Genomic DNA, 22,769 nt, shown 5'->3' on the forward strand with positions numbered 1-22,769 from the left:
CTGTCCCGGCACGTCAAGCCCAACCAACTCCAGCTACTGTGTAGTGAAAGCTGCAGTCAGGGCAAGCATTTCATACCAGCAGCACGAGACAGCAGAAGATTTACCCCACTGGTTTTGTTGACACCAGTCTTTCATCTATGCCAAAATGCACCTACAGTACTACTTTTTAAATTGTGGCACCTTTACGGTACAGCTGTGAGATCGCAGGGCTCTAAGGATGGCAATCAGTTGAAGTCAATTTTGTTCAGGTTGAGGTTCAGGTGACTGGTCCATGACAAAAACAATAGACTATGAAAAGCATTCTAGGATTTGGTGGCATTTAATGCTGCTAAAATATCAGACAAGAAATATCAGAACAAAATACTGTTTTTGAAGAAATAAGTCACAGTATTTGATGCCAAACAAAAGCCATGTCCAATAAGCAATGGTAATGGAAATGTGCATATATTGGTAGGAAATGCAAAAGAAAATCCTTCTCCAAGTAGCAGAAGGCTACTGCTGTACATCAAATCACATCACTCAAATGATCAATTCACAATTACATTCCCACTCAGGTGGAATTCTCCATAATATCCTCTTCTTGTGAACCAACAGAGCCCACAATAAACTCTTAACATATTGTTGCTGTCATGCGGAAACCTTGTATGTTTAAAACTTTTCAGGAAATGGAAAGCGTGTTCCAATGTAGTTATTACTTAGTCACAAGCTCTTGTTAATATGTTTCATTGGTTTAAAAAAACCTGCAGACACTTACTGTAACCACCTTCACTTTTACATAATTGTAGGTCTGATATTTTTGCATGACACTGTAGTATGACAAAGTAGGGCATTAATGTACGACAGCGACAATATGTAGATTCGGAAAAAAACATTAAAGGGACACTTCACCCTTTTTGCAAGAAAATATATGTTAATGACGTTTAGAAGATTTAGAACACTTCCCTAGGGGTCATTATGTGTGTAATATGTGGTTTTAGATATTTTAGATTTTAGCAGTGAGCCCAGTGTCTCTGATGTCATGGACACTGGGCTCACTTACTTCCTGGACTACATGTTTCAGTAAGACAGCCCTCCCCCTATGGAGTAGTGCACCAAAGCATTATGGGAATTGTAGTCCAGGAAGTAAGTGAGCCCAGTGTCCATGAAATCAGAGACACTGGGCTCAGTGCTAAAATCTAAAACCACATATTACCCACATAAAGACCCCCTCCCCCCCAGGAAAGTGTTCTAAATCTTCTAAACGTCATTAACATATATTTTTTTGGCAAAAAGGTTGAAGTGTCCCTTTAATGAGCAACCAATTTTACAAACAATGGATTGACCAAGTATATAACCTGTTGTTACCTAACCGCTTTAATGCTCATTGGCTCAATGGGTTTCAGTTTAACCGATTATTGCAGGTTGTTGGATACTGGATATCAGTTAACATGTTTAGGAATCCAAAAAGATTAGCACTGAAATTAAGTGTCTCTCGCCGTGTCCCTGCGAAAACTGAGAGAACATAAGGACCACAGTCCACGAGGACATGATCATAAATATACAAAAACAGGAACCATTAAGAAAAATGGGTCGAGCCCTTTAAAAACAAATGCAAAGAGGCTTAGCTGGTGTCATGTTCTGGTGGGAGCACCAGACTCATCTGCTGCAGTTAAGGTTTGTGTTCTATATCTCCAGCTTGCTGTTGTGCTCCACATGGTACTGCATGTGATCTGGTAGATCCTGAAGAATAAAGAACAGGGAAAGGGAAATGTGGAATAATTCAGTATTCATTATCCTATCTAACCCTATGACGTCTTGTGGCGCTGTGGCATTCATTTCATGAAGCACAAGACAAACCTATACAACACACCCATGTCTTAGCACCTTAGTCTCGTTTTAATTTTACATAAAGCCTAATGTAATTACATTAACATATTTGGCACAGTCCAATACATTTAAGTGACATCACTCCCACGCTATAACATCCACACATTACAGAACGTAGAGCTCTCGAGGGGAACAGAAGGTATCAAATGACTGTCGTGCATTACCTGTCTTACGGAGTCTTGCGTGGAGAAGAGGGTGTTGCAATCTTTCCAGCGACACTTGACTGACTGCAGCTGAGCGTTGCTGTGGTCTCTGAGCAGGTGCTGCAGCAGGTGTTCAGCAATGCCAAAGATGAAATTGCAGCCATGCCACTGGAAAGAGAGTAGAGTTGGAAAAAATAAATAAAAGGTTGAGAAGACATTTTAAAAAGAGAAAGGCGAGCACTCATCTTAAGAATAATTCACATATGTACATTTCCTCTTCTACCCCGGATTTGATCCCAGTTTTCTGTGCAATTTTTACCATTGAGCTCAACCAATTGCATGTTATATTATATACAGTAGTATTAACATACTCTACCATACAGATTGGACAAAATTATCATTAACTGAGTATCATTAACTGTCAGGTGAAATGAAACAAGCGCTGTCTCCGTTGTGCATCTGTCCCCCTTTTTTTCCTAACGTTTCCTTTTTGTTGTAACGTGTATGTTTCTCTGTCACAACCTCGCAGCCGTTGTTTTCGTTCGTTTGCAACGTTCTTTTGTTGGTTAAATCACTGTGTTTTGTTATGGCTTTCCTGCTCTACAGTTAGCTCATAACATTAGCCGCTGTTGTCAACTGCTTCGCTCCGCATTGCAGTGTGGTCTGGGTGCAGACTTCCGCCAAACAACTTAATGCTTGATGTTCATATCTCAATAACAGGTTGCATGCTGCACTAAAGATGTGTCTTTGTAAGCCACGTCAGCCAGTAAAAATGGTAATGCAATTAAGTGGTAGTTAAGAATACCACTTAATTACACCTTTTTTATAACAACAAACAAACTAAGATTATTACGCTTACAACTACATCAAATTAGACCCATGTAAGATTGTTTTAATTTTAAGTGTTGGTGGAAACACGCTGTGGCAGCTAATGTTAGAGGGTAAGCAGGCAGTGACCTTTGCTATGTTAATAGAGGTATGGTAAACAAGGAACCTGGAAGTGTTCAGAGTGTCGTTATTGGGATATCGGCATACATTGGAATGCCTCTGAGCCAGTTACAATGCAATGTAAGAATGATATTATGCAGCCGTATATCCATACCGAGCAGCGGAAGTTCTTCATCAGGTTGAGTCTGACGGCTTGAACACTTCCATCATAGCAACCCGTGTAGATCTGAGTGGGAGTCAGATAAGCCACAGCTCAATGACTGAATATTATGTTGATCAGGAAAATTCAGGAAGGTCTCATCATTCCTTCTAAAATACTGAATCCGGCACACTAAAACTTTAAGAATCACAGGTAAGAGGTAAGACTAGTTAGGGTATACTACACAGTAACATTCTCAGTGTTCATTCATCATTTTTTAAATGAACATTACGTACCGTGCTCTTGTATATGGTCATACACATCACCATGTCATTGTGACCCCCATACACCTGCAGGCGGTCATGTGACTAACACAGGAAAAAAGAGAACGTTTGGAAAAGGCTGAATATTAGTTTTGAGTTATAATGTTAACTTGACCATTAAGATGTCAACCATTAAGATGAAAATGCCTAAGTGAGGGATCTCTCATATTAGGAGTACAATTTCATATTAAGAGTCATATTAATACGTACCTGTAGCTCATGTACACGGACAAATCTGTCCAGACTAGCCGTCACCATGACCTTCCCCAAGATGGCTATTGCGGTGACGGCGTGACTATGGCCCTTATAGATGCGTACCAACTCTCCTGTCTGCACATGAAGAAGACCGAAATGAAAAATCACACCAGTGACGTGAGGTGAGGGGCGCTAATATATTAAAGTCTAACTCATGTTGATTAGGTGATGTAAAACAAACAAACATTAAACGCCATTAACAATAAAGAGACAATATGACGTAATGAGTTACATTATGACGTACATTTTCCCTTCATTGTTCAATGGCGTTTACAAAACAAACATTGAACTAAAGACAAACATTAAACCCGTGTATAAATCACACCCGGGTGTGAAATGAGGGGCGCTCTTATCATCGTACATCATCCATTCATTGTTAATGGGAATTTAGTGTAGGACAAAAATAGCCGATTTGCTCACAATTTACAATTTAGGCATTTAGCAGACGCTCTTAATCCAGAGCGATTTACATTAAGCAAGAACAAAAAGCATGGGAATACATCACATATATAAAAAGCATTTATCAAGAAACATGCGTAAGCTAAGAACGTAGCTAGAACATATCTATATAATGACACTGTACATATAAACTATACATATATACTATACTATGCTGTACATATATACTATGAAGTGCTATGACTACATACAATGCAATTAGTGTGCTGTCTACATAACATGCTCGTCTACATGACGGAAATTCTCCATTCATTGTCAAGGGGAATTTAATTTTTTTGTGTAGGACAAAAATAGTCGATTTGCTAGCTTAATGTAATGTTAGCTTAATGTAATGTCAAATGTCATGTTTTTATGTTCTGTGTGGACCCCAGGAAGACTAGTTGCTGTTATGCACCAGGCTAATGGGGATCCTAATAAACTCTATACACATTAGGAATCAGGATAGGGATTTGGGGACGCATTCAGAGGTGAAAGGTTTTATCGCTATGCAGGCTGTCCTTGTGGCAAAGGGAAAGTGAATCTCAGAAGCCATAAGGTGTATCATAGGTTGGTCCCCCTGGGTTCAGAGTCAGACTTCAGACTAGTGTGTGACTTTAGTTACGGCCAAGGAAGAAATTAAAAAGTAAAATTTCTAGACAGAATATCCATTTTTATTTATGGTACACTTGGTTTGATCCTTAAACTCATCATCTTTCATCATTTATTTTACTTACATGGACATTATGGGCATGAACAGATGTGTCACTCGAACCGCTGAAGACAAGGTCATTCACCACCTGAAAACACCAAGAATATTGACAGCTTTATTTCCCCTGCCGTTAAACCCATAGTAACTGAAAATACAGGTGCAATTTACTCCATAGTTTACAAACATTATAATTGCATGCCCATAAATGTTGAAATTCAAAGAAATTGGAGCAAATTCAAAGTATGCAAGTTGTGTGAAAACAAGAGTGAGGTTCGGAACCTTCAAACAGAGTACGGTCTTGGTGTGACCCGTCAGTGTGCGCAGTATCAGGCCACTCTTGGCGTCGCGTACACTAATGGTGCTGTCATACGACCCAGCTAGCAGTATCCTGCGAGCCCCCTCCTGGGCTGTAGACATACAGCTCACACCTCGGGTACCGTGGCATTCAAACATATCCAGCTGTTTCAGGGTCTTCAGAAGCGGATAATTATGAGAGAGAAAAAACAAACAGGGAATAAGGCATAGGACCATCATGCTGAACTTCAGTTCAGCATGATGGTGGAGTCAGAGGTTAAGCACATTCAAATTTAGCTTTTTCAAATTAATATTTTTCTCAGCATTGAGTTTTATGCCAGATCCCCATTCCCCATGTACAATAGTCCCATATCACTGCCAACTCCCACAGTTGGTCCTAGCAAGCGCATACAGTGTCTCTTTTGACATGTGCGTTGCCAAGGCCGCTTCTTGTCACCTGGCAGTGAGGAGTTTCACCAGGAGGACAAAACGCACATGGCAGTACTCTAGTGCCTCACCCCCCACTTCACAGCTTTGACCAACCTGTGAGAGTTGCTAGTGCAGTGACAGAGATCATCCTCCCCACCCGTCGTATGTTGATACCCGGCCAAGCTGGAGGTAACATGGAGGAAGCAGGCTCACCTTTACATCAAAGATAAATACTGATCCGTCAGCGACCCCCACATACAGAATCTTCCAGGCAATGTGTAAACACAACACTCGATCTGGAAGAGATTTCTGCTCCAGGCATTTCTTCGACTAGTGAATGAGAGAGAAACATAAGACACTGTAAGGGCAACCTACAGGTTTGTGTAGTTTTGACCAACACATTGCATCATATTTCCGACATTGAGGCAGCTATTTTTTATTCACCTTTAACTAGTCACAGAATTCATCTTCCCTATTTGTTGCGCGTTTGTGTAGTTCAGTAGTTAGATGAAGATTGAATGGTGGTCACACCGAAAGTGGAACGATACAAGAGAAATATGCGGATGAGGAAACAACTTTGGCGTTTGTGTGTGTGTGTGGGGGGGGGGGGGGCTGGAGGGTGTGTGGGAGTGGATTTTTGCAACCACGTGGTGTCCCTGTGTCTCGCTTGAAACAGTTTTGCAATGCCCATTTGCAATGCTCATAGCGTGGCACGTAGTACGAGCATTAACCACACCAAACGGTTGCCATGCAACTCCTTTTGTCCAAACGGTTGCGAGGAGTTGCATGGTGAGTTGGTGACCCTTTGGTGTGGTAGGCCATTGAATTAAACCAGTTGAATCACTTGGGACGACATGGGTCAACGTGCATCGAACCCCCTACAGGAGTAGGGGGCACGGTGGCACAGGACTGTATGGATGCTGCATATGCCACCATCACTCTCAGGCAACAATAATTTATGACCAAAAAAATGTGTGGCCATGTGTTGTGTTGGCGTTGTACCTTGATACTGTAGCAGCAGACAGTCTTGTCACTAGATCCAGTGTAGAGGCGTGCAGGCAGGCTGGGCAGGGATGACACCAGCAAACAATTGACCTTGTTTGTGTGGCCCTCAAACACCATCACACAGTCTTTGGTCTGGAATGATATAAATTATAAAGTGACCCATCATTACACAAACATAATGTAACTTTGTACTGTACGTTGACTAATAGATGGATACAAATAAAAATATAATTTGAGATGGCAGCAATTCAATAATCCATCATGAAAAGTTATTTGACAGCTTGCAAATGTTGTATAAAAGTAAACCACTATTTAAGTAAATTATTAGTAGTAGTTAGGTCAGAGCATACCACCAGACTGTAGGCATGCACTGTGTTGTCTCCTGAGCAAGTATAGAGTAACCCGCCGTGGACCTGCATGCCATAGACTGGTCCTGTGTGGTTCTTGAATGTACCCAAGGCAGGCTCCTCTTCCATAGCCATGTCAGCAGACTCTGAAAAGATGGGAGATGACTTATTCAATTAAAGGTCATTATGGTACTGTAGTCTTCTTTCCCTTTTGGCCGTTCCCTTCAGGGGTTGCCACAGCGAATCGTTTGCCTCCATCTCACTTGTCTCACACCAAATAACTTAATGTCCTCTTTCACTACATCCATAAATCTCCTCTTTGGTCTTTCTCTAGGCCTCGTGCCTGGCTGTTCCAACCTCAATATCCTTCTACCAATATACGTTTTGACTACCTTATCGATCGATTAACCGGTTAGTTGATGAGCGGAATTCATTTTTATTTGTATCTGAGAATCTTAACTGTACATTTTGCCGATATACAGAAAGAATACAAAAACATATTACTGTATATTCCTTTATCAAATATTTGACCATTTGAGATACAGGGCAAGGCAATGGCATCTTTGTATGAGGAATAAAATGAAATGAAGTGCACTGTCTTGTCTGTCACATCATATGCAAAAGCAGAGACATTTCTGTGGCTACCAAGTTGGGGGGGACTTTAATAGGCCCACATGTGTGTTCCTTGGCCACTCGCACGCAGACAGCATTACATTCACAGAAAACCGCCCAATGATGGAACCACTGAATTTTCTATTATTGGTTAACTGTTAAGTTTAATTGAAGAATTTCTTAACAGCTATTAACAATTAGCATCCCTGCTCACTATTCCTCCTCTGTCCAAACCATCTCAGTCTGGCCTCTCTGGCTTTATACAGCATCTCCAAAACACCCAACATGGGCTGTCCCTCTGATGTACTCGTTCCTGAGCATATCCATCCTTGTTACTTCCAGAGAGAACCTCAACATTTTAGTCTCGGCTACCTCCATGTCTGCTTCCTGTATTGAATTCATAAATTGGCATTTTGCCAAAGACATCACACAGTTCAATCACCCAGCGTGTGCTATAGCCAACAACATTCATCAAACTCTCAATCAGCACTTCTCATAAAGTTCTCAATACCACCATTTGGACGGAGATGGACTTTAACCATGCTTTAGTGGTAGTTTGGTCCATTCAGACACTGCAGCATTAAACAAACTGCTTCCCTGACATGTTGCTTTGTGCTACAAAGTATGAATTTTATTTACCAGTGTTTATTTTCTGATTCTACAGATATGCATTTACCTGAATGTTATTGTGTTGTATGCCACTGTTTTTTTGTTTGTTTTTGAATGTATTTCGATGTTGAACAGGCTGTGAAAACTAATCCCTCTATGACACATTGACAATAAGGTAAGGAAATTTGATAACTCACCAGGATTATTCACAGAGACTGATGGAACTTCAATTTTTCTGAGGGAACAACAGAAATGTCTTGTTAACAATTAATATAAGATTATCTGAACTTGGGCACATGTAGCATCCTGTCAATATTGAGGAAATGATACATATATAGGGGCTAGGCAATTAACCAAAAATATATCAAAACCGAAGTAGAACCAATAACCGTCTTAATCTTTCATTTATGTTAATCGAATAATCAAGAAGCAAGGTTTTGGTTTAGATATGTTTTCTATTTAATATACTGTATATCAACACGAAAACATTCAAATAGATGTTATATTCAACTAAATCAATTAGTCTGATTAACAACGTATCCCTAATGGTGGTGATAATAGCCTCTCTACTAAGGTAAGTTAATAAAACACCGCATCATGATGCATTTTGAGCTTGCACATCTGCCATTTTAGTTATTTAAAATAAGAAAACGTTCCTAATATAATGCCCAGCCCTACAACATATGCACCTCTGGATGGAACTGACCTGACCACGTTCTCGTCCTTAAACTTCTGAGTCTGCGTCTGACCAGCAGCAGTACTGAGCTGCACTGAAGCAGCTCTCTGAGGAGCCACTGAGGGTTTAGAGACCTCATCAGAAGAGTCCTCGATGTCAATGACGTCGGAGCCAGAGAAGGGATCTAGAAATTCTAAAGACCCGTCGCTATCGTTCCCTCCTCTCATGTCTTGCGCAGGCTCATCTTGGGTTCTCCCTGTGATGGACTCTGTCCGTTGTGCTACAGCTGGTGGGGCCGCAGGCGTGTGTGACGGCGGGAGTAGCAAGCTGGGGAGGAGAACAGGAACTGAGGAGTGGGGAACGGGACTGCTAGCCATGTGAGGAGATGCTCTGTTACAATGTTGACGGGCCGGTTCGTCTGCCCACGGTTCACATCTTTCCATTTTTATCACCCTTGGAAGAGTCACATAGGTTGGTTGAGTAAGGGTGATGGAAGACGGTGAGGCTCTGCTAGGTGGTGTGTGGAAGGCCGAGGTCGTGGTGGGGTTGGATAACGGGCGGGGAGGGGGCCTTGGAGACACAGTGGCAGCTCTTGCCAGAGTTGAGCCATTGTTCTCTCCCACATCAGATGTCCCCACATCAGTGTACCCATCTGAACAAGACATGGAGAGATAAATGGGGTTAACTGTTTCTTGCCCATTAAATGCCGGTACAACCTGAGGGCAACGGAAATGGGCAACACGATAATTAACAATAGCCCTATGAAAGTCACATTCAAATCATGTCATACTACAAGTGACTTAATGGTCAGATGTGCTAAAATCAGTGCGAAACTGGTCCCAAAAAAGAATAGGCAGCAATTCCAACGCCGATATGTATTGCGTTGACTGGATATAGTTTGAAAAATATGAATGTGTGAATAAACTTGCACAAATAAACCAGCCATGGTGTGCAAAGGTCTTTAAGGTCTCCACAGCAAGCAACTATATCTATATTGTTCAGTCATTGTTATAGTTGTGGCGTGAACGCTGCCATCCACTTTATTTATGATTTTAAAAACAATATCTTTAAAGTTATAGTGATTGGAGTGGAGGGCCTAATACTCTTATTAAAAATATGTATAAAATGCTTTCTCAATGTAAACTCCTACCTTGCATCCCTTGCAGGATCTCAATTCGCTGGGTCCTCAGATTGTTGACCTCATTGGTACACTAAAAACAGGTGTGTGTGTGTGTGTGTGTGTGTGTGTGTGGTGGGGGGGAGAGTTAATCAATGTTTCTGAGGTAAAGTGAACTTAACACATCCAGTAATAGCACAAATGAATTTGTATTCTAGTTGGTAGCTTGTTGTCCATTGGTGGTGTGGGCTACCTGTTGTTTGAGCAGCAGTAGTCTTTGGACCTCGGTGTACGCAGCCTGCAAGGCGTTGCGGGCGAGAATCAGCGAGTTGTCAATTTCCTGCAGTGACTGGCACAGCTTATCCTCCTTAAGAGACACCATCAAGAGCTGGTCCACTTTGGACTGGTCTACATTGACACAAAAAGGTTGAAATAAATCTATTGTCAATTATTTTCCCACTCCTTTTTCATACGCACATTTGGATGGACTTTATTTGCAACTTGAGGCAATCATTATATTGAGTCAATAAATACATAAAATATTTAATTTACCCTCGTTTGATGTTGCTCTTCTCTTTTTTCCACTTTGTTCCATAGTAGCAAAGCCCATATTATCACCATCCTGATGGAAAACAACACAAAGTTTATGACAATACACCTGTTGAAGTAACAACATCCACAGCCATGCACAAACCCCTTGACGGGCATCAGCTCACAAGGAAACAATACCCAGCGTTTGATGGCTGTTGGTGTCCCTGTGCAACTGAAAAGGCTTTCAGACAGTTAGCTAAATGAATGATCAGTTTTCTGGCTAAGTGGCTTAGTACAGTACAACTTATACCAGTGGTTCCCAAACTATTTCATGTCAAGGACTCCCAAATTTACACTAATTAGTCCGCAGACCTGGGCCTTTCTCGGCCCCTCCTCTCTCCCTGTGTTTTAGGATCCAAGATGGCCGCAGCACCAGGAGGGGGTGGGGCAGAGGTGAGCGGGCGGGGTCGACATATGACCTTACTGGGCTGCATTCAAGACACTTGCCTTGTGTCTGACACCTGACTTGTGTCTGAACACAGCTTTGATGGATGTGTTCTGCCCCCCTCCCCCCCATCAAACAAAATGTTTGGTTCTATCGCTCCGCTCCGCTCCCTGCACTGGCTCCCAGTCGCTGCCCGCACAGAATACAAAACTCTGATGCTGGCATTCAAAGCAACCAAAGGTATGGCTCCCCCATATCTTGCAAGCATGATTGAACCCTACAAACACTCCCGCGCACTCAGATCAGCCAACGCAGGAAAGCTGGAAGTACCCTCACTAAAAACGCCGGGACAACGCTCCACACGTCCTAAACTCTTCTCCCTTCTGGCCCCAAAACTGTGGAATGCACTCCCCGTTGCAATCAGAACTGCAGCATCACTACCAATCTTCCGCTGTAGTCTGAAGACCCACCTTTTCAGACTCCATCATGGCCCATAGCACTTATCCTACCCCCTTAGATAGCACTTTTTAGACTTAGATAGCATTTGAAACAGACTTATAGCATGTCATGTAGACAGCACAATAATTGCATTGTATGTAGTCATAGCACATCATAGTACATACATATGTATAGCATAGTATAGTATATATGTATAGTTTATATGTATAGTGTCATTATATAGATATGTTCTAGTTACGTTCTTAGCTTACGCATGTTTCTTGATAAATGCATTTTATATATGTGATGTATTCCCATACTTTTGTTCTTGCCTAATGTAAGTCACTCTGGATTAAGAGCGTCTGCTAAATGCCTAAATTGTAAATTGTATTGGAAATGCATTGGAGTGGCCATTAAACACAGACACAAGACAAACGCAAGACAGGTGTCTTGAATTTGTGAACGCAGCCCAGTAAGGCCACCCCCTCCTTGTGCTGCGGCCATCTTGGATCCTAAAACACAGTGAGAGAGGTGGGGCAGAGAAAGGCCCTTCACCATTTTCATTTCAAGGGCCCCCGATTTGACCTGAATTAGGCTACGGGCCCCCATTAAATGGCTTTTCTATCTCTGGGACACCAATTTATATTGTAAAATCAATGTTAATTTAACTCTGAGAGTGTACAAATGGAACCAAATGGTTAGGGTCCATTTGTACACTCTCTGAGTTACAGACCCATAAGGGTCCATTTGGTTACAAACTATCATTTAGCTGGGGAACCCCTGGAACTCCCTCAAGGACCCCACTTTGGGAAGCCATGACTTATACAACCTGAGAATCTCACATTAACAAATGGCACTAGAGAGAAACAACATGATCAGTGTGGATTGTTCCCTTCCTTTCCTATGACATTATCTTTCTATGTTCCAAATGTTGCTATTTTTGTGATGTACAATTTGCAAGCTGTGTTATACTGAGGGTGGGGGGAGGGGGGTTTAACATGAACTGAATATACAGTATGACATCTGGTCACTGGGTGACAATGTCGGAGTTAAATGTGGGATGTATAAAAAATGACAAGCTAGCCAAGTTGTTGAAAGCTAAAATCGGGTGTGTAGGATTGCAGAGGTGATCTGATACCAAACGGGTGTGTAGACAGTCATTATTCCAACTGGAATTATTCCAACTCGCCCCATTACTAACCCTGTCCCTAACTCTAACTGCATGCGAAGCCACGTTGTTGGACTAATGCGCCGTCATAATTACGAACGGATCCCGTGCGTCTCACATCCAAACCCACTATGGGCTATGTTTCAGTATATGTTGGATGGTGAGCATCCGTGTACATTCCTCATTACATCTAATATACTGTACTTGAGTGGTTCTCAACCTGTGGTACGTGTACCCACCAGTGGTAAAGCCGGTAAAGTGTGTGTGAGTGAGAAATAGGCTAGTACAGTAGTACAGTTATTGTTTTCACTTAATGTGTTTGAATAAGTTACAGTACTACAGTTGTTAATGCAGTCTCTGGCTGGCTGTGGCGTTGTGTGACAGCTTCAGAACAGGCGTGCCGAACAGGAAGGGACGAGGCCGGGGAAAAAGACGACGAACGGGAGGCCTACGGGCCAACCGGGGCCCACCGACGGCCAGCGATCGCCACCCCAGCGCCTGATGACGTGTTTAACCCACGGCCTCCCGTGCCGGTAAAACGGGCGCCCCTGTTCCGTTTTTCTCACTTGTACTGTAACATATACACAACTGACTATGAAAAAGAATATGAAGGAATACATTTGTTTCCGGCATGTGCATAGGTGAATAGGATGGGATAGGTCTACTCTACTGTATTTTAACGCAGTCATCATGGTGGTACTTGGAGAGCCAAATATTTTCTGAGGTGTTACACAGTGTAAAAAGGTTGAGGATGACTGCTGTACATCTACATCTCCTTACCGTCTTCCGTTTCATCATATTCTCAGCATTGAGGTTTCTTCCCGATGGCACATCCACTGGTTCCACTTTTATACGGTCTTTTGTCATCATGGCTTGGATGCTCCTGCCACCCCCCAGAGCAGCATTCGGCTCCTCCAAAGGCTCTTGCATTAAAGGGTGTGACGGTCTCTCTATGATGGAATCATTAACCGCTGTATTTTGAGGTGAGGAGGGTAGGGCACAGGGCGCAGGTGGAGGGTCGCTAGGCAAAACAGAATCCCAGTGGAAGCCCTCTGATAGGGCAATGTCCTGGTCCTGCCTTACATCTCCTTGGTCAGAGTGGGGTTTCATCTCAATCCCAAACCTGTACAACAAAAGCATGAAAACAATTTCAGTTGATTTATTTATAGAAAAGGTGTTTCTCAAACTGTAAATAAAAATTGTAAATTTAGCAACACTCAGAAGAATGCACATAAAGTGCACAGAGACCCGCACAATGTCTGCACTTGCAATACGAACTTTATTTATAGGCAACGTTTCGGTCAAAGACCTTCTTCAGGCATCTCGAGGAAGGTCAGGACCCCTGCCTATACGCACCCGCCTCAGAGCATACAGGTGTGCATAAGACTTTGTCGCCTAATTTTAGCAACACAAAAGCCTAAAAGGCCTTGTGCCAGTGCAAGTGTCCCCTAGGATGCTCCAAGATTCATGGTAATCTGACAAGATATTGAGATATCTTGTTTGGAACCTACGTTTTCGACAGATGGATGAACAGACATGATAGAGCAGTGGTTCCCAAACTTTTTCATGTCAAGGACCCCCAAATTGACACTCATTAGCAAGCGGACCCCCCATTAGAAAATATATGCCAAGGATCCCCATAAGAGAAGATCTTTATGGCTCTATTTTCAACCATTTTAATTTCATCCTGAATTAGGCTAAGTACAGTCCCCCATCTCTATCTCTGGGACCCCAATTTTTATTGTAAAATCAATGTTAATTTAACTCTGAGTGTACAAATGGAACCAAATGTACCCTTCAGGGTCCATTTGGTTCCCAGCTATCATTTAGCTGGGGACCCCCTAGAACTCTCTCAAGGACACCTAGGGGTCCCCGGACCCCACTTTGGGAACCACTGTGATAGAGTGCCGCTAATAGCGGAGATTACAATTGCTAACTTGGTCTTGCTGACTCCCCCACCTGGGCATGCCTTTGATCTTCTCTTTTTTCTTCCTGCTGACCTCCTGGTACATCTCATTCCAGTCGACCTTCCCAGATGAGCCGAGCAACTTCTGAACGGTTGGTCTGAGTCGCCCCTCTTTCTCAGGCTCCGTCTTATGCGATTCGCTGACATGTCGGATTCTGCGAGCGGCATCTAGGTTGGGCTCAGCAGATGTCGACTGTCGAGTGAGAGAAGCTGCCAGGGTGTCAAGTATGGGCACCGAAGGCCCTCTAGGTGATCCTCTTTCCCAGTTGCTTGACGGTCCGTCTGAGTCACACCTACTCTCTGAGGTCACCTCTGACTGTTGTGACTGTGTTGTCTTCTTTAACTTAACAGCGCTAACCTTGGAGCTGCGCATTCCAATACGGGGCACAGGAATAATAGTAGTGTCAACCTGAGGGCACTGTAGAGATTGGGGTTTTGTTAATTTGTTATGAGCCGTTTTGGTGAATGTGGTGAAAGGAGTGGTTCGCTCTGTGTCAGGTTTCTCCAAGCCAGTTTGTTGTACAGTGCTTTTCACTTCCTCCTTGAAACCAGCCTCTTGGCTCTGCTTCTGATTACGGGCTGCACGCTCTGCCCTGCATGGTTCCCTCACACCTAGTTCTCTTCTGACTTGCCTAAGTATTGAACTGACATCAACATCCTTTAATTGACCATTGTCAGTTGGTCCGTCTAGACATGTGGATGTAGTGGCAGAGACTCGTTCTTGCCCTGGTTGTGAAGATCTGTTACTGCTCTCTTCCTTCTGTTCAAATACTTTAACCTTCTGCCCAAAGATTTTAACTCCAGTATCTGATAGCTGGTCTGCAGTTAAGTCACAGTAACTATCATCATAATGCATGTTACACCCTACTGATTGTTGTGGCATTCCTTGACAGTTCTTGGGTCTTGTATCAATTCTGTTTCCTCCAGTACTCCGACTGTTGCTTTGGTCATAATTTCTGTTGATGATATCAATTTCTGACATGGTTGAAACTGATTCCTTGATTGACTGATGCCTTTGTGATGCTGACTGACTTGGGTGTTGATGTCTGCCAGCTAGTCTGCCTCCATTTAATGCAGTTTGCTCTGGTGGTTGCTTTTTGTTTTCAATGTTTTGTGTAACTCCTGCATTTCCTGCTTTAGCCGCTTTCTTCTTTTTCTTTCCCTTTCCTTTTTTCCTGTGATAAATTGAAAAGAAGAACAGTTACAGAAATATAGCTCACACACACACACACACACACACACACACACACACACACACACACACACACACACACACACACACACACACACACACACACACACACACACACACACACACACACACACACACACACACACACACACACACACACACACACACACACACACACACACACACACACACACACACACACACACACGGTTTGTGAATATGTAAATTCCTTAGTGATCCCCAACCTAATACAATCCACCTCAGAGCACTGTTACCAAGAAGTTATTAAATAATGATCTTATTCACTGTTTTCTTCCAGATTAATCATGCAAAATGCTTACCCAATAATGCTTAGCCTTCGTTTTCTGTCAAGAAGTAATTTTGTATTAGTACAACGTGATTGCCTCAGCTACATTACATCCTTTGCAATGTTATGTGTACATTGCATTGTCATTGCTGAAACATTATTCAGCCCTGCTAATACAGGCATTTATAAATATTCAATAAAAACACACACACACTTCATACTGGGTGTGTGATGCAATTTGTTGTAATTCAATATTAAGTCAATTAAAAATGCAAATACTAACGTTGAAAAATGTTCAACCTCTGCAATTCTTGCCCAAGAGAACAGAGACATCAAAGGTGGAGAAGTAATTTGTTGCTCTGAGTGGATTTCCTGAGCTATTGTACATACAGTAACAGTTAATAGAATTGTGAATGGACAAGAGTATTGTCCATCTCTGTTAAGCGCACATTGTGTTTGCTTGTTTTTCCATGCCTAACAGACACACTGCAAACATACTGTACACGTCGCTGATGCTGCTGCGACCAGATTCACAATAGTAGCTGAGAAGAGCTGTTCTTGACCATTTTTCACACATCCGGTGAATGCACCTTTATGCTTGAATAAAACAAAGGTACTAGTGTATGTGAAAATCTTACTGTTCCTTCTTCACTTCCTGGTTTCTAGTCTTGATTCTGCTAAGGGCTGCATCCCCCAGAGTCTCTTTTACAGTCAGAGCCTTTACATTATCTTTTTTCTTCATCAGCAGAGCCATGTTCTTCCTGTGTTGAGCGGTGGAGATGTGCATGGCATACGTTTGAAGATGCATGGAGGGTACGCTACATGCCTGGCAATGATGGCATGGTTCCCTGGATATAAAACAATAAAAATAAGCACATTTGTTAGTGGTGAGTGGACAACCAACATCTTATGCTCTCATCTCAGCTCTCGTCTTATGACGGTGCATATAATACAATAATAGGTCACACACACACACACACACACACACACACACACACACACACACACACACACACACACACACACACACACACACACACACACACACACACACACACACACACACACACACACAGTTAACTAGAAAATAGTAGCCCAAAGTATTGCTACAAGGTCAGGCTCAAAAGTTAGACATGAGAAGCACAGGAAAATACATTATAGCCTAAGACTCTCTACACTCAACTTACATTATATTTTCAAATGTTCTACTTGTGTGCCTACAGTAAATAAAATACATTATAGGATTTAAGTGTTCAAAAATAACACACATCCTCCATCTTAAATGTTTATTAAAGTTTGTGCGGCATTGAAAGTGAGTTGCAAGCCCTTTCTTTTATTTTAATTTGTGTCCATGGTAGAGAGTTGGGTTACTGTGGGCTAATAGAACGGCAACTGAAGCAGCTTCAGAGGAAACCGAAATTTACAGTGATTAGAGACTGACCAAGGAATAAAGCAAGACTAATCCATGTTTTCACCAGTGGCTCTCAAAGTGGGATCAGGGGACCCCTAGGCAAGGGTTCCCAAACCTTTCAGTGCATGACCCCACCAAAATAATCATATTTGAACTGGGGACTCCCCCACACACACCCTGAAAAGCAATGTAGGCATTTACATTTAGTTTGACTCTGTTCCACAGATAAATATTGTGAGAATAGCCCACAGCGCCTTGCAGTGCGAGTCGTTGTGAGCTTGTAGATCGGATATTTTATTTGTCACAATATTTGTGAAATATTAGGTACCATTTAACAATTTGGCTATTACCAGTGTATATACTGACAGTCTTACACTGTATGTTGGTTTGTTTATTGTTGAGTTGGTTTCTGGACAATGTCGTTTTATGCCATGAAGATCAGGCGGGCACGGCGTGATCTATGGCTGTGTATTTGGAATACATGAAATGTACAGTATGTAATATCACAGCCATTATATACTAGGGCACGCTATACTAGGTGCTCTTTTTTTCCCCCACAACACCAAATCTCTTTGCCGAAAACAGCCGAACTACAACGCACAGTGAGCTTGTAGATCTGCTGTTTTCGACACGCTTGCCACAGAAAGAATAGGGGACACAGGGCGTGTCAGTAACTTAACAGTAACACAATACTGTAGCTCACCTGGGCAACACAATGGCCAGTTGTTGGTGATGGTGCATGGCGTGCATATGCCTATGTGAATCCTGCAGAAAACACGTTTTGTCGAGGTTAGCAAGCAATGAATCAATCAATCATAAATAATACAGTGACTGCATGTATTTATTTAGTGACTTTTACTTTCTCATGTATGGATGGATTTGGACCAAGCTTGATAATCACTTACATCATTGAAATAACAATGTCGGCATACTATACAGTAGGTTTTTTTCCTTGGGGCTTTTCTTCCAGCATTGCAGGTGGCAGTTACCACCACTTTAACTACGGTTGCAGCCATTTCTGAAACAAGAACAATATAGCAACAATCAATAACTTAATTTACCGCTAATCCCCGTTTTGTTCCCACCAAATGGGCTATGTAACGTTTTTACACATCCTGAAAGGCTCGGCAGATGTCATGTATTGACATGTGTCAGTGGAACACGAGTTCATCCGAGAGTTTCAACAATAACATTGAATGTGCAACAGTCTTTAAACGTTGGGTCGCACAGACTCAATTGGGCAACAAGGATGCCATTAGCTAGAAATACGGGGAATTGAATAGGGTGTATACCGTAAATGCAAAAGTTACCTTGCGATTTTCACATGGCACCAGGAGAAACTAACAGGCCGTCGCCATGTTTGTCTTGCGCAGTTTGGTCCCACCTCCTTCTATCCGTAGCAGCCAATTGGAAAGCCTGGTGACGCGAGGTTAGCAGCCAATCGTTCGCTCGTTCGCGACATCAGCCGGAAGCTGGTGGTGGGGGGCAGTTTTCACAGATCTACAAGTAATCACAATAATAACCATAGATACCGGTATATGTATATCCGCCGATCGCGTGTTGTAGAGCTCTACAACGCGCGCACCAGAGACTCTCGACACGCACGCGCACCACCGTCTGCGTGACTACGTCTGCTGCGGAAGTGGAACTAGAATAGAACGAATAGAAATGTACGACTTGTTTAAAGCGGTTCAAATAATCTAATCTCTCTCTATTATTGTCCACCAGCCCAGGGTTAGGTTGAACTGCTGATGCGTGCATCGTTTGATCACTGAAAAGAATCAACATGTGCACCGGCTGTGTACAAAAGGAATATCCAAACAGAGTAAGTATGACCATATACTTTCTTTATTTTGACTGTAGCATTCTTATAGTAGTACTGTACAGCCCATTGGGATTCTATTGGTTCCGAAAGGGGTAGTAGTAGTACTAGTATGCTCATGTATTCAACATTTCAACAACTTACCCAAAAGTAATCCTAACCAATGTTTTAGATGAATTGAGTATAAAGGTCGGGACACCAATGGAAAAAAGCCAAAATGCTTTTCTGGTTCCATCCTTTTAGCAGACCTTGTATTGTACTTCACTGTGCCTGTCCTTGCAAACTGTTAATAAAAGTATTCAATCAATCACAAATACTGTAATTTATGTAACAAAGGTATCACATGATTGACATTATGACAACAATGTCAACGGTCTGACAATGGAGTGCCACATTTGTGATCTGAATCTCAAATCATTGACTCCTTTAGGGGAACATCTGTTTGGAAAATGGAGCCTACCTAATGAATTACCTGTGCTGTGCCAACTGTCATCAAAGGGACTTCCTGCTGATCAGTAATAAGTCTACAGAGGATGAGGATGGAGAGGAGATTGTGACATATGACCGTAAATCTGAATTATTTTTTGTTGTACCATATCCACTCAGTTCCCACTGTCTCCCCATTGGTCCCAGATATGATTCCAGGCCTATGACTGGTTGAAGTGTCCTTGAGCAAGACACCTGATTGATTGATTGATTGAAAATTGTATTAACAGTTTGCAGAATTACAGTACATTTCAAGCACAAACTCAATACAAAGGCTGTTAACTGTGAGTGGACGACCCAATTAAGCATTACACTTGTTTACAACAGGGTCCACCATGTTCAATTCATCAAAAAACCTAACCTGTAACTGCTTCAGCGATGAGCTGAAACTGAATTAACCCCACAGGAGCAAGTTTGTCAATATTAAACTGGGGGTCCTATTCAGTTTAGAGCCACTGTCATATAGGACCAAAATAGTTTTGAAAAAAAGAACGTGGCTGTGTTTGGTATGGTGTTGATGACTTTCCACCCAGGTTTCCATTGAAAAAATCTTCACATTGCACATATCAAGCTAATTCTGTCATTTTTACCTTGCAGATGTGTGTAAAAACTGTGACCATGTCATTGCCAGGCATGAGTACACGTTTTCTGTTGTCGATGAATACCAGGTGAGGAATCATCTACGTAAGTCGGGGGATGCTTCTTTTGATGTGCCATAATTGAATGGAATATACTCAGATAATGCCTACCTAGAACTACTAATATTATGATTATGTTGGTCACATTTGGTGCAATGCACATTATGTTTCACCCTGCTTTCTGCTATATTGGTTGGATGTCTCATGTATGTAATTGTATTGTTTACATTGTCCAGGAGTACACAATGCTGTGCATGCTGTGTGGAAAGGCAGAGGACTCCATCAGCGTGTTGCCAGATGACCCCAGGCAGTCCGCCCCTCTCTTTTAGAACTACTGATATGTCTGGGGACATCTACATTCAATGAATGGAATAAAACTAGATGGAAACAGTGAAATATAATAATAATAATAGCATGGCAGGACCAATGCAAAGATTTTAGGTCCTTCATATGGGATGGTATCAGGATGGGGTTTCAAAGCATGGGGCGTAGGTTTGTTAGTGGCCATTCTTGCTGCTGTTCGAGTCCATACATTGAATTTAGATTTACCCAGACCAGTAGGCAGAGATATCCCATCGTCTGCCTGCATGACAACAGCGTGCCCATCAAATAGAACACATTAGGATACAGGTCAAATATATAGTCAACAACGCATTATAATTTGTGACATTAATTACATCAGGAGAAAATACATCTAATGTGAATATTTTGAGTCTAACGATTAATCTAATAATTAATCAGTCAACCAAAAAGTTTATCAAATTCAGCCGTAGTAATAATAATTAGTTACATCTGGTTAAACATATTAAGCAACCTCAAGCTGTATTCATTTTGTATATTATTTCCTTATTTTACCATCATTTTATCTACATTTATCACAGATTCAGTGCATATAGATAATAATCTGCAGCTCTAATATTGTTAAACAATATATTTGTTTTCTGTCATTTTTCCCCCCAGTTTCCTGACCTGTGTCAGAATCCCATAGTTGTTTATACATTACTGTTCTTCACAGAGCTGGCAAAGTGATCAGACCGAGCATATCACCCCATGCCACTGGTTGTTATATACAATATATTGTCAATAATATATAATAGACAATTAGACATGTTAACAGAGATTGACTAGATGACACGTAGACAGTTTAACAATTAGGTCATGATGCTACCATGAAGGTAGAGAGCTATGTTGCTATCATATACTTACATACTTTATATTTGTTTTTAAGATTATGACAGTATTGTTCTCTGGGTAAATACATGCTTTTGGAGTGGTTTAAGAATATTGTCACTGTTGGGCAGAAACCATTTTAACTTTTTTATTATTTTAATAAATCAGTGCTATTGAACACTTGTTTTACGTCTGTGTGGGTTTTTACAAATATTGAACCAATGAAATGTGACTAAATCTAACTCCATTGGATACTCAAACTGTCAGTCTAACCACCTAACTCCAACTTTGGAGATGTTTTTCCATCAGAATGACGAAGACAGATGGAAAAAGTCTCCACACTAAAATTGTCAAAAACATCCTAACTCCACTTGAGCTGTATTTGGGTAAAGTGATAATATAGCACACATTCAAGTATCTGAATGTATAGCCATACCAACAGTATTGTATTGTGTTCTAAAAACATGTCTGGGAACATTGGAAAACATGGGAAATTGATGCGTCAGACGTCTTGGCATAGGGAGGGATGTCCCGATCACTTTTTTTTTACTCCCAATCCAATTCCGATCATTACATTTTCCCAATCCTATATTTTTATAGAACACTTATGCCATATCACAATAGGACAATATCCAGTCTAATATGATATGGATACAAGGTCATGTTTTTTTGCTCCTGATCCATTTCCGATTGTTTTAAAATGACGTGATTGGCCCTGATTTCCAATCACGTGATCGGATCGGGAAAATTGTGACCGCCCCAAAGCTTGCGGGGTTCAGGAAATATGGAAATACATAAGCCTGTATAATTATGATGTAATTATGAGTTACTTACAATGTGTCTGACTTCCACAGTAAAACTGAATGAAACGATACACCCTGTATTTGTTTATTAATGGAAATTGTTTTTAGGCAAACTAAACTTTAAAATTGTATATGAGGTATTTTTTCAGACCTTGTTTACTACTTAATGTAATATATCTTTATGTATAAATCCACAGTATCTGTGTGTCACCCCCCACACAAGAACCGTCATGTTCTCTTGGCATGTGTATCACAGAGGGCCCAAGGGAGTGCATTGCCAAGTCGGTTGGATCAGCGATTAAGTTGAATATATAATGTGAAGATATACTGTATCTATAAATCCACAAATCTATCTGTATCCCTTTTATGGCCATATACTGTATGGAGATCCCTGATATCATCAATATGACATGTATTTATAACATAATAGGTACTGCAGAAAGTACTCTAATCAATGGGTACAACAGATATTGCAGTGCATT

General features: G+C 41.6%; 2 protein-coding genes across 5 annotated transcripts; one reads left to right on the forward strand and one right to left on the reverse strand.

Moving 5' to 3' along the window:
• Positions 1–296: 296 nt before the first annotated feature.
• LOC306941267 (zinc finger protein 106-like) lies at positions 297–18,753 on the reverse strand. Of its 4 annotated transcripts, XR_013792119.1 has the most exons (23): positions 18,679–18,753; positions 18,274–18,386; positions 18,072–18,133; positions 16,596–16,805; positions 15,992–16,015; positions 14,452–15,633; positions 13,273–13,615; positions 10,463–10,532; positions 10,164–10,318; positions 9,944–10,004; positions 8,824–9,445; positions 8,315–8,352; positions 6,900–7,042; positions 6,547–6,681; positions 5,758–5,874; positions 5,101–5,292; positions 4,847–4,909; positions 3,630–3,749; positions 3,393–3,464; positions 3,112–3,183; positions 2,031–2,177; positions 749–1,719; positions 297–708 (listed from the first exon to the last, which is right to left on the reverse strand). XR_013792119.1 is itself a non-coding variant. In XM_079526617.1 (22 exons), exons 2-22 carry the CDS (start codon positions 18,382–18,384, stop codon positions 1,663–1,665), a joined length of 3,996 nt encoding a protein of 1,331 aa, XP_079382743.1. In that variant the 5' UTR covers positions 18,385–18,386; positions 18,679–18,753; the 3' UTR covers positions 297–1,662. The 4 variants fall into 4 exon arrangements, 3 of the variants coding, with proteins under 3 accessions (XP_079382743.1, XP_079382744.1, XP_079382745.1); XM_079526617.1 differs by having other exon boundaries at positions 297–1,719; XM_079526618.1 differs by lacking the exon at positions 15,992–16,015 and having other exon boundaries at positions 297–1,719.
• A 192-nt stretch (positions 18,754–18,945) lies between these two features.
• On the forward strand, positions 18,946–21,667 carry churc1 (churchill domain containing 1). Its single transcript, XM_079526671.1, has 4 exons — positions 18,946–19,193; positions 19,621–19,756; positions 20,274–20,344; positions 20,551–21,667. Exons 1-4 carry the CDS (start codon positions 19,155–19,157, stop codon positions 20,641–20,643), a joined length of 339 nt encoding a protein of 112 aa, XP_079382797.1. The 5' UTR covers positions 18,946–19,154; the 3' UTR covers positions 20,644–21,667.
• The last annotated feature ends 1,102 nt before the right edge of the window (positions 21,668–22,769 follow it).

Source organism: Electrona antarctica (genome assembly GCF_951216825.1).
Source record: "Electrona antarctica genome assembly, chromosome: 17".
NCBI classification, from domain to species: Eukaryota; Metazoa; Chordata; class Actinopteri; order Myctophiformes; family Myctophidae; genus Electrona; species Electrona antarctica.

Excerpts from the sequence above, each read along its gene's own strand:
- LOC306941267 (XM_079526617.1), bottom strand. The coding sequence starts at position 18,384 with ATGGCTGCAACCGTAGTTAAAGTGGTGGTAACTGCCACCTGCAATGCT. Across the intron at positions 18,134-18,273 it reads GACATTGTTATTTCAATGAT|GATTCACATAGGCATATGCA; the intron begins GTAAGTGATTAT and ends TGTTTTCTGCAG. Across the intron at positions 9,446-9,943 it reads GATCCTGCAAGGGATGCAAG|ATGGGTACACTGATGTGGGG; the intron begins GTAGGAGTTTAC and ends TGTCTTGTTCAG.
- churc1 (XM_079526671.1), top strand. The coding sequence starts at position 19,155 with ATGTGCACCGGCTGTGTACAAAAGGAATATCCAAACAGA. Across the intron at positions 19,194-19,620 it reads AAAAGGAATATCCAAACAGA|GGGAACATCTGTTTGGAAAA; the intron begins GTAAGTATGACC and ends TGACTCCTTTAG. Across the intron at positions 19,757-20,273 it reads GGAGATTGTGACATATGACC|ATGTGTGTAAAAACTGTGAC; the intron begins GTAAATCTGAAT and ends TTTACCTTGCAG.